This window comes from Podarcis gaigeae (genome assembly GCF_964106915.1).
Source record: "Podarcis gaigeae genome assembly, chromosome: 14".
Lineage (NCBI taxonomy): Eukaryota > Metazoa > Chordata > Lepidosauria > Squamata > Lacertidae > Podarcis > Podarcis gaigeae.
In genome coordinates, this window is record NC_139690.1 from 24,132,009 (window position 1) to 24,144,131 (window position 12,123).

At 42.9% G+C, this 12,123-nt stretch overlaps 1 protein-coding gene across 4 annotated transcripts in view; it reads right to left on the reverse strand.

The window, feature by feature from the left end:
• The window catches only part of MCTP2 (multiple C2 and transmembrane domain containing 2), a 111,123-nt gene that overhangs the window by 66,135 nt on the left and 32,865 nt on the right, over nucleotides 1-12,123 (reverse strand). For all 4 annotated transcript variants that reach the window (XM_083713123.1, XM_083713125.1, XM_083713124.1 and 1 more), the window contains exons 7-10: nucleotides 11,530-11,641; nucleotides 10,092-10,127; nucleotides 2,364-2,528; nucleotides 1,216-1,346 (exon numbers count right to left, since the gene is read on the reverse strand). In XM_083713123.1, the coding sequence (XP_083569249.1) occupies nucleotides 1,216-1,346; nucleotides 2,364-2,528; nucleotides 10,092-10,127; nucleotides 11,530-11,641 (444 nt within the window). The remainder of the gene's footprint in view (nucleotides 1-1,215; nucleotides 1,347-2,363; nucleotides 2,529-10,091; nucleotides 10,128-11,529; nucleotides 11,642-12,123) is intronic.

Below are 12,123 nucleotides of genomic sequence, written 5' to 3' on the forward strand. Positions count from 1 at the left end.
CAGGCTACCCTAGTCCAAAAGCAGCCATAGCTATATTACCAGCTGACAGGCACTCCTAAACACTGAGGTCACCTTGGCCTCTAGTGATAGAGATGTATCCAGGAGAATCCCCACATACTATAGACCAGGGACTCAGCTACAATAGCCCAAAGAACCACATTTTGAATGTGTTATAAACATGCAACACCAGATGGCGCTGGAGAGTAAAAAAAAATATTCTATGCAATTTTCCATAGCATTTTTTTGTGTTTTTTACTTTTGTTATAACTATTTAATTTCTGACTTATTTGTAGCATTTTCTCCCTGTGTGTAGATCCATCCCAGCTCTTTTGGTATTTAGGAAATAGCTTATTATACATAGATTGTTGACTGCCACGAGTTGCCCACGGATATGCATGTGCCGAGATATACACTTTTAAAACAGAAGGTGTGGGATGTTCTAAATAGGTTATGCGGTATGGGTCACATTCACACCATACATTTAAAGACTATGATACCACTTTAAACAGTCAACTCCCAAAGAATCCTGGGAGTTGTAGTTAAGGGTATGGAGAGTTGTTAGGAGGCCCCTGTGCAATTCTCAGAGTGGCTTCACCATCAATTCCTCTTCCAGAACCTGGCACCTCCAGCTGTTTTTGACCGCACCCAACACAGCAGTCATTGCGTCCCATGCAAATGCAAGTGGTACAGTTCACAGAATCACATTCTAGAGTGACAAAGAAGCAGACAAAGGGAGAATGGGGCTATGCAGAAGCAGACTTTATTCCCCATGGCTGGGCTCACTACATATATACACCTCTAAATAAGAGTAATCCCTTGCAGACTGCATGGTTGCAGACCAGTAGTAAAGCATCTGTTTCACAAGCAAAAGGTCCCAGGTTCAATCCCTGATATATTCAGGTAGGGATAGGGTTCAAATCCTTACTCAGCCATGAAGCTCACTGGGTGACCTTGGGCCAGTCACCGCCTCTCAGCCTAACCTACCTCACAGGGATGTTGTGGGGGATTAAATGAGAAAGGGGGGAACCACATATGCCACCTTGAGCTTCTTGGAGGAAAAGGTGGGATAAAAACACAACAAATAAATAAATACACTGAGAGCGAGTGGACGAGCAAGAGAGATTAATCCACATTTTGTTCCCCACATCAACTTCATTCATATTCAAGGCTTTCACAAAACACATATTTAAAGAGAGAGATGGAAAAAAAACTTACATTCCCAAAACTTCTTCGTGCTTTTTGTTATCCTTTCCCCAGATCTCAATCTCCAACACATCCTTCCTGTCAGAGAAGTAGTGAAAATCAAATTCTTCCCTCCACTGTGGATTTGCACTCTTACAAAGTGTCTAGAAAACATGCAGTTACAAGGTTTACTTTTCTTTCAAAAGGTTGTTGCTTTTGTTAAAACAAACAAATAAATAAAATTCAATCTGCCGAAACAAAAGGGGGAGGGGGGAGAAAACACAAATACAATCTAAAACAATCAATATTTAGGGCATAAAACATTGGAGCAGGAAAAGGTCGACCCCGGAGGACTTAAATCTTTGACACACAAATTGAACAGGTGTGCAAATGTAAAACACGCCGAGAGGTAGCCATATTGAAGCAGGTATGATCAACTGTTGTGTGGCTCCTGAGGGAAAAGAGCCATAACTCAGTGGTAGAGCATCTGCTTAGCATGCAGACTTACTCTACTACATATATTTGTAAAGGTAAAGGTAAAGGACCCCTGAACGGTTAAGTCCAGTCAAAGGTGACTATGGGGCTGTGGCGCTCATCTCGCTTTCAGGCCAAAGGAGCTGGCGTTTGTCCACAGACAGCTTTCTGGGTCATGTGGCCAGCATGACTTAAACCGCTTACACATCATGTGACTAGAGAACTCCACTGCAAAAGTGCAAATTTTGAAGGAAGGCTTTGGTGTTTCAGTTTGCCTATTGTGTTGCAAAGTGCAAAACAGGTGGATTTGTCATTAAATGCCAACTGAGTCAAACTTCTCTCCCCCCCCTAACCTGAGGATGTGTTATTTTGCGTTTAATCTTGATAATTGGGTTGCAAGGGCTAAACGCCCGCTCTGCTCTAAAGAAGCTGGCAGCACCCACAATACGAACACAGACACTGAGCTGCATTTCAGTTTTAAAAAAATTACAGTTGGACATCCATGATTAGCTATCCAGAAAATGCTTCATTTGGCCCTTTCATAGTTAGCTTCCTTTGCTGTGTGCTTACATTTCAGAATCAAGGTGTGCTAAATATTTAGTGGAATGAGGTTATTGGAGAAGCCACACACACAATGACCGCCACCAGCACCAGAGGCTTAAGAGAAACAAACATCAGTGGTTAGCCCTTTCTATTAGCATGCTTACCTTGCTCTTGTATTTTTGCTCTCCCATTTTCAACAAAACAAATATCTGTGCCATGCCCCCTGCAGGGATGTGCTTCCCTTCTATTAAGGCAATGGTCACTGTCCCATTCCACAGCTGGCTCTTCCGCCAGGAATCTGTCAGCCTGAAGGATCGAATGACACTTGCCTGAAAAAAGGTGAGACGAGCACAATTCCATAAATTCCCCATGGTATACATATGCAAACATATATCCAGTGTTTTTTTCTGAGAGTACGCATACCCCTAAACATTTTGTGAATCTAATGGGAGAAGAAATTAATTTTTTAAAAATTTTAGTTTCTTCTCTAGCACGGTGAATCGTCAGTTCCATTGCTACCCCCGATGGCGGCTTCCTTTCCTTTCCCAGTGTTTCCTGAGTCTCAGGCGGAAACAAGAGTACCCCTAAACATTGTTTTTAGGGGGGAAAGCACTGCATATATCTATACACACACACACACACACACACACACACACGTTCAGTAGAAGGGCTAGATGAATTAAGTAATTTTAGTTTAGACCAGGCTAAAGATCTAAGAGATTTTGCAGTGCCTGTTCTACATTAGAGCACTTCAAGTGTTTTAATTTCTGTGGTGATTAAGCAAGTTTCTTGATCATGCATTATTTCCCCCCTTATTGCCTCACCAATGCAGTGCCCTCTCTGGATGGCCTTCACTGTGTCCCATTGCATGGGAACACTAGTGTCTAGAAAATCAGTCTCCTTGAATTATTGTTCTAGTGATTTAAATAGGCACTCCTTGGACACTGCATCGGAGAGCAAACTCGGATCAAAGTACAAATGTTCTGTTCTAGGAGAGAAGGCATACAGAGGTAAATGTAAGTCACTTTGAGTTGCCTTTGGCAAGAAAAAGCGACTAATAAATTTGTTGTTGTTTTGTTGATAGACACTGGGGCATGGCCAGAAAGTGTTATCAAGCCAAAATCTGTCAAACTATACCTTTTGGTACCAGTATTAGATTGATATGTTAAAGTGTTTTAGGTCTTTTAGAAAAGCATGAAAAATCCTGAGATGTGGGGTGTAAAGCTTGCCAAGCATCCCCAAAGTCCCAGTTTTCGAATAAGCTTGTACTATTTCTGGAGTTCAAAGGCTTTATTCATGCAGGAACTATTTACAGAGTGAGTGCAGATCAGAGAACAAAAGCAGCAGACATCTTGTCTGGAGATAACATCAAAGTGGCTCAGCCTTTTGAGGTGGATTTAACTGAGACACACAGAGGCTCAAGCAGAGTCATCATGTGGTTTAAAGTAACACATGCATTAACTAGAAGCTCAAGAGAAGGAAATGTATTTGCTTTTCTCCAACATAGACTACATAGCAGTGGGTCTGACTTCTCACTTGGCAAAACATTCAGCAAGTTGGTCAACACCAAATAGAATGTCCTAGCCTTAATGGCTGCCAGCCATGGTCCAGGGGCATAGACCAGGGTGTCAAGATGATGTTCGGAGCCATTACAGAAAATCTCTTTCTCTCTCTCTCCCACTCTCTCATACACAGTCACCCCTTGATAACTGCAGGTAACATCACATGGTGACCTGCATATCTGTGATGGCTCATTAACAGCTCCCATCAGAGACAGAACTTCTCTAATTGGCTCAAATGCAATGCCTCAGAAAATTTCCACATTAACTTGCCCAGTCATCAAGCATAGAACAAATCAAGCAATGTTTATGCATGTCTGGACCACCTCTAGACAAAACGATACCTGCGGAAAAGCTCAGAAAAGAGACTGGCCTTTTTAAACAATTTGCTTGACAAACCTTTATCAAAATGTCTTAATCAGGAGAATTGTGTGTGCACTCTCTCTCCCAGACACAAGCACATAGCGTGCCGAATTTTTTCTTGTAAACTAAGCGTCCATGCCTTCTGCAATCCCACACACAGATCCATTTATTTCTGTACAATCACGACATTCCACTGGAAATACACATCTTGACTTTCCTTGTACCAAGCTAAGAACTCCCACTTTTTTAACAAAAGAGAGAGAGAGATCTCATAAATCCAGCTGCAGAGGGTTTTTTTCTTTTTCTTTTTAAGGTTTTGTCTCACAGGACAAAAAAACCAAAAGCCTGCCCGTTCCCATGGACATACTTCAAAGTCCCCACTGATCGTTTTCTCCCTAAAAGCAGCAAACTATTTGAAATCCCATTTTCTTTTGCTCTAGCCTCCCCCCCCTGCACCCTTCTACTCCCCCTTGTTAAAAGGAAATGGGGGAAATGTCCCCAAAGGATCAAAGGGCAAGCCTACAATCTGCCAATTGCCAAAGAAAAACAGCCCCGCTTCCGTGAAATATGCTCTAAAATAATTTTGCGGCTTGGTATGTCCTAATTCCGCTCTTCCCCGCTCCCCCCTCGCAATTGGATGTTTGTCTTGGAAAGGCTTCTTTCTAACTTGTCCATAAAAACAGGCCCACTTAGGTTCTGTGAGGCCTGCGAAAACGGAATCCGAGGCTGGCCATTAAAAGGGGCTGGGAGATTGCTTCCATATGGCAGAACAGCATGAGAGAGGAGAGGCCAAGGCCCTCCAGCAGGCTGCACTTGGCTGGGACCTCCTGCTCTATCCGTGGACACTCGTTGCGTTACAGCAGAACATCTGGATTATTGCTTGCAATGTCCCTGGGAAATATCCACATCCCATCAAAGCCCTTTATCTCTCTCCACCGTACTTTGAACATTTTAGCGCAAAGCACAGCCCTGTTTGATGTGCGGAGCTCACTGTGTTTAAAATCCAAAGTGAGCCCCCCCTCCCCTCCAAACCTAGCCTGTTTTCCCTTCACCTTTTTCTCTTCCCCTTTTTCTTTATACTTTTCTTAGGATGGGAGAGGATAGCTGAAACTTACTCCCAGAGAGGCAAAACAACACACACACACACACTAATGTTGGGTCATTTCTTGAAGTAATTTCCTTGTCAGTGAAATCCAGACTCAGAGAACAGGGGGGTGTGAGGGAAAAGAGGGAAGAAGGGGTTTCATTTTAAAAAAAATGACCTCTGATTTGGCGATCACATTGGGGGAACACTGGAGTTCTTCGAGCGCAATTTCATTTTCAACTTGCTCTCCCTCCAGAACACACTCACACAACATATAAAGTCATATTTGTGCATACTTGCATTTAGGCTGTGTACAGAACATGAATCCAAAGCATATTTAAATGACATTTTGCCTCCTAAGAATTCTGGGAACTGTAGCTTACTCTTCACAGAGCTATAATTCCCAAGAAGTCAGCAGCCACCAGTTCTACACAGCTGCTCTCAAGTCTATGGGAGCTCACAACAAAAAGTTGCGAACAGGGCTAGTAAACAAGGGTGTTTGAGAGAGCACTGAGCAGGAGAGTTTAAGGTTGAGGCCCAGAGTGCTGTGTTTCCACATATGTAGGATCAAGAGACAGGCACAGCAAGGCAGCAGGCGCAGCGGTGAACAACGCCTATGCCTTGTTCATTTACCTGCTTGATGCATGAAGCTACACCTGCAGCAAGTGTAAGGTGGATGCCCTGCTGAAAGAGAAGGTACAGCGGCCAGACTAATCTTACAAGTCTGGTGGATCAGGGGATGCTGTGGATGTAATGTATCCAGATTTGTATGGCTTTTTGACAAAGTCCCCCATGATTTTCTTGCAGTAAGGCTGGTAAAATGTGGGCTGGTCAATGTTACTGTTAAGTGCATTTGTAGCTGGTTGACTGACCCAACTCAAAGACTGCCCACTAATAGTTCCTTGTCATGGAGTTCTGTTCTAGGCCTGGAGGTGCTGAATATCTTTATAAATGATTTGGATTACGGAATTGAGGGGATGCTAATAGACTTTGCAGATGACACCAAACTGGGAGGGGTAGCTAACACCTCAGAAGGTTGAATCAGGATTCAACATAACCTTAACAAAATGAATTTCAGTAGGGACAAATGTAAGGTTCTGCACTTAGGCAGATACACAGTTAAGGGATGTGGGGATACCTGACTTGATAGCAGTACATGTGAAAAGGATCTTAGTAAATCACAAGCTTGACGTGTCAATAGTGTGATGCAGCAGCAAAAAAGAAAAAAAAAACCACTAATACTATTCTAGGATGCATCAACAGAAGTATAATGTCCAGATCGAGGGATGTCATAGTATTGCTCTAGTCTACCTTGGTCAGACCCCACCTGGAATGCTGTGTCTTGTTCTGGGAACCACAGTTTAAGGGTACAGTATTGACAAGCTGGAATGGGTGCAGAGAACACCGACCCAAATTATAATGCGTCGGAAACCTAGTCTGATTAGGAACAGTTCAGAGAGTTGGGTGTGTTTAGCTTGGAGGAAAAAATATGGAGAGGTGAGATGATAGCTATCTTCAGATATCTAAAGGGCTGTCACATGGATGATGGAGCAAGCTTGCTTTCTCCTGTTCCAGAGGGGAGCACCCAAACCAGGGGATTCAAATTACAATAAAGGAGATTCCAACTAAACAGTAGGAAGAACCTTCTGACACTAAGAGCCTTCTGACACAACAGTGAAACTGACTCCCTCGGAAGGTGGTGGACTCTCCTGAACTGGAGATGTTTCAGCAGAGTTTGGGTGGCCATCTGCTAGGGGTTCTTTAGCTCTGATCCTGCATTGCATGGGCTAGATGACACTTCTGTGATATTGTTTAGAATGAGAACATAGGAAGCTGCCTTATAGCAAGTCAAATCCTTGTCCATCTAGCTCAGCATTGTCTACCATGATTTGCAACAGATCTCTAGGCAAGGACACACTCCCTGTCCTACCTGGAGATGTTGAGAGTTGAAGCTGCGACATTCTGCACGCAAATGTCCTACCACTAAACTACAGACCTGATGTTTTAACCACTACAGGACACCCCTTTCAGCTGCATCATGCAAGAGAGCTTCAGAAACGAAAGCATCGTCTATAAATGAGACAACATGTCCTTAAAAGGGACATAATAACTTAATTCACAGAATAAATGATTCACGGAATAAAATAAGAATGCAAAAGTCTAATGGATGAGGCCAGTGGCCCCATCTAGTTGAGCATCCTGTTCTCACAAGGGCCAACCACATGCTTACAGGGAACCCTTAAGCAGGACCTGTGTCAAACAACACTCCTGCCTTGCTGTGGTTTCCAGCAACTAGTATTCAGAAGCATTACTGCTTCTGATCTTGGAAACAGAACATAGGCATCATGGCTACCAGCCACTGATAATCTTATCCCCCATGATTTTGTCTAATCCAGGGGTCAAACCTTTCCAGCAGGGGGCCGGTCCACTGTCCCTCAGACCTTGTGGGGGGGTCGGACAATATTTTTTTTGGGGGGGGAAGGAAAAAAAAGAATGAATTCCTATGTCCCACAAATAACACAGAGATGCTTTTTAAATAAAAGCACACATTCTACTCATGTAAAAACATGCTGATTTCCAGACCATCCGGGGGCCAGATTTAGAAGGCGATTGGGTCCGGCCCCCGGGCCTTAGTTTGCCTACCCATGGTCTAATCCTTTTTTTAAAGCCATCAAAGATGCTGGCCCATTCCATAGTTTCAGTATGCACCATGTAAACGAGTACTTTCTCTTTCCAGTCCTGAATCTTCCAACTTTCAGCTTCACTGGTCATCGCCAAGTTCTTGTGTTACGATAAAGTGAGGGAAAGAAAAAAAAATATCTCCGCTGTCTCCATACCATACGTAATTTTAAATACTTCTATCATGTCACCTCGTTCAGAAATGAAGAAAATAATGTTGAGTTCTTCCTCTTTCTAATACATTGTCAGATGTCAGAAGTGTTGCAGCGGCGGAGGTGATGTGGGGGGGGGTGGGGGGGGGAGGAATACACCAGTGTCAAGTATATGGATCCATTAGAGTGCTTGGGTTTGTTTTTTTATTTCCTTCTGGTCTCTTAATCCAGTCCATCCTCATTTCTTCTGCCCCATCAGGCTCCTCCTGACCATACTTCCATAACCTCCCGTGCCTCCCTGAGATACCCAAATTCCCCCAGCACACAATTTTCCTTTTGTAGCCTTTATGTTCCACCATGTGCGTGCACACACACATATAAAAAAAATGAAAAAGAAGAAAAATGGGAGTGGGAGGTGGGAAAGAGCCGGTAATGTTTCCACAAGCTGGCATTTCCTAACTAAAGAACGTTATTGATGTACAAAGCCAGTTTTTTTTAGTGTGGCAAGAAAATCAATAAACCAGGAAATATGGCTTTGTCAAGTGTTGCCCAGGTAGTCTTTCTGGGAAATCCTTTACTGCCTCTCAGACAGTTGCAGGAGCTGTTGTTTTGTCTTAAGAGCTCGCTCCAGATCCCAAACTCTGCCTTCTGTATGAAGTACTGACATTCTTCCACCCTCTAGTGACAGCAACAGAAAAAGGCAAAAGGTTTGGAGTTCCCCTCTGCTGCTTTCTCTCCTCTTGTTTCTTTTTGCAAAATAATAATTTTGCCTCTGCTACACTCACTTGGTTCACCCTCTTTGGAAACTGTTAAATTTCATTTGTGTGCGATGGCAGGAGGGGGAGAAACATCTCGAGACTTTTCCCAGAACCTTGCAAGCTAAGCAATCTATCAAAAGTTTTGTCTCAGTTATTTTTTTTTTAAAAAAAGAAATATAGAAATAACACATGAAAAGTTACCACCAAAAAACCCCGAGAGAGATGGAGGGTTTTTTTTAACTAGATGGACTGTGAAGACCAGAACTTAGAAGTCTGGATTCTTTTTGAGGGATCTCCAAGGCCAATGAAATAAAGCAAAACTGAATGGCGGTTGAAGAGAGCAGCGCACTACCTTATAGGGCTGTTGCAGAGATCAAATATAGGGTTGAGATGCCAACCCTGAACTCCTTTGAGAAAGGTTGGGGAAAATCCTCAATGATACATTGGGCAATAGACATGGGAATGATTGTGGAATACGGACATAAAATCCACAGCATGCTATGGTTTAAGAGAAAACTATATGAAAATGTTTTATCAATGTTATCTAACACCGAGAAAATAGGCAAAAATGTATAAATCAAAAAGTGTTGGAAATGCAAAGAGAAAGAAGGTACTTTTTATCATATGTGGTGGTCTTGTAGCAGGGTTAAAGCTTACTGGGAAATTATATATAATCAATTGTAAAAGATGTTTAAAATAACATTTGTAAAAAACAAAACAAAAGAAGTTTTTCAGAAATGGTGAAACTTACTGGAAAAATAAGAAATCAAGATAACAAACTTTTTATAAAAGAATGGAAATGGTTTATTGAATATTTACAAACTAACTGTAAACAGATAAGAACATTGGCAGGATTATTGCAATAACCTGCAGTTTTATAAGAGTAAATATTTAAAGTACATGAATAAATGAGTACGTTAATTTAGAATATGCAGGAAATATAAAAAATAAATTTAAGGAATTGCAGGAAGAAGGGGAAGGAAGTCGAGTTTCGAAATGTTAAAATGATTGGGAAACTATTGAAATGTATATAACTGAAAATCATAATTTTTTTAAAAAATGGGAAAGGATGGGGAAACACTTTGGGAAGAATATAATCTGGATTCTGAGGAATAAATGAATGGCCAAATTTTGTTAATAATGGAGAAAAGAGGAACACGTGCTTTCCACTCATCCACCTCTCCAGTTATTCCACCAGTGCGCTAGCGTTACCTAAATCAGTAACTTTGGGAAGAAGACAGGAGAACAAGACTGCAAGTTCCAGATGCACATTGAGGGGAGCTGGCAGGCAACTTACCTTGGGGGTAGAACGCTTTCTTCGGTTCGTCCATCTCTGTTTGTCACATCCCCAAACAGAGCATCCATGGGGCAGAGGAGGAGGGAAGCAGAAAAGGACAAAAAGGTGGAGATAGTTAGCAACTAAGCCTAGCCTTTGAGAAGAGCTCATACAGTGGTACCTCTGGTTACGAATGCTTCAGGTTACGAGCTCCGCTAACCCGGAAGTAGCTGCTTCTGGTTGCAAACTTTGCCACAGGATGCAAACAGAAATTGTGTGTCAGAGGCATGTGCACAGTGGCAGACCCCATTAGCGAAAGCGCGCCTCAGTATAAGAACGATTTCAGCTTAAGAACGGACCTCCAGAACAAATTAAGTTTGTAACCAGTGGTACCACTGTATCTCCTGCAGATTCTTAAGTTCTACAAATGCTTTCAGAAAGGCCCAGCATAGGTAGAACATTTTAAATGTTTGTAACCTCCTTTTCAACCAAATGTCTCAAAGGAGGCCTAGAAAGATGTACTAAAAACAATACAATTTTTTAAGCTACTATGTTGTATTATTACATACAATGAAAATGTAATGATGCCATCATGCTGCAGTCTGCTTGGCCACAAACATGTGGTATTGAAAACTAGACTTTCAGAACCACTGAGCCATTGTGGGATGGGCAGTTGGGTGGGCAGCTCAGGCAAGCTGTGGAGGTTTGGCATGGTCTAAGAGAGGGAGGAAGTGAGAGGTGGACCATAAAGAAGGCTGATTGCCGAAGAATTGATGCTTTTGAATTATGGTGTGGAGGAGACTCTTGAGAGTCCCATGGACTGCAAGAAGATCAAACCTCTCCATTCTTAAGGAAATCAGCCCTGAGTGCTCACTGGAAGGACAGATCCTGAAGCTGAGACTCCAATACTTTGGCCACCTCATGAGAAGAGAAGACTCCCTGGAAAAGACCCTGATGTTGGGAAAGATGGCACAAGGAGAAGGGGACGGCAGAGGACAAGATGGTTGGACAGTGTTCTCGAAGCTACCAGCATGAGTTTGACCAAACTGCGGGAGGCAGAAGAAGATAGGAGTGCCTGGCGTGCTCTGGTCCATGGGGTCACGAAGAGTCGGACACGACTAAACGACTAAACAACAACAACAAGAGAGGGAGGGGTGGCTTTCTTGAGCTCTAGGGGGTGGGGGATGCTATGGCAAGGAGTAAAGGGAGAAGCAGGTAGTTAAGTTGCCGTTTCCAAAGAAGCAGTCAGGGATTGTGTCTGGAACCATCATTTGCATGCAAATCATGTGCTCTGCCACTGCACTCTGGCACTGCACAGAGTGGGGCCCCACTGAATGCAGTGCACCTGTCCTACCTGCCTCCATGCCCTGCCAGGGACACTTGACCATCTTCCCACCTGTCCTGATGCCAGTTATTTTTCCTGGAGAAGGATAAGAGAGCCATCTCTTGAACCACTTACATTTCTTTTAACATCTCCTTGTTTCACAGCAAGCCTCACGTCCAACAATATCACACCCATGTCATCCTCTAAGCTGTTTGGATCTTCCAGTTTTAGAGTCAACTCACTAGTCCTGAAAGTGGGAAAGAAGAGTTTATTTAGCCAAAGACGGCCTTTAAGATCACAGCAGACAGCCACCAACTATTATATGGTGCCACTAAGATGCTATTTCTGTTCTCCATAGCCTGTTACTATTAATGTGCATGATTTACATATTATTTAAATGAGCAGAGGTGGGGCAGTTGTGGCCTTCCAGGTCTTGCTGGACTACATCTCCCATCAATCCTGACCATTAGCTATGCTGCCTGAGGCTGATGGGAATTGGAGTCCAACAGCTTTCGGAGGACAACAGTTTTGCCAGCCCTGTTCTAGAGCAGTTATTATAAAGAAAAAGGCAGGTGTCTGCATGAGAGACAAAGGGAATAGAAAGAAGAATGGACAAAGTTTTGAGGCCAAGGAGATAATAAAGAATATTAATAATAATAATAATTTATTTATACCCCACCCATCTGGCTGAGTTTCCCTAGCCACTCTGGGCAGCTCCCAATGGAATTA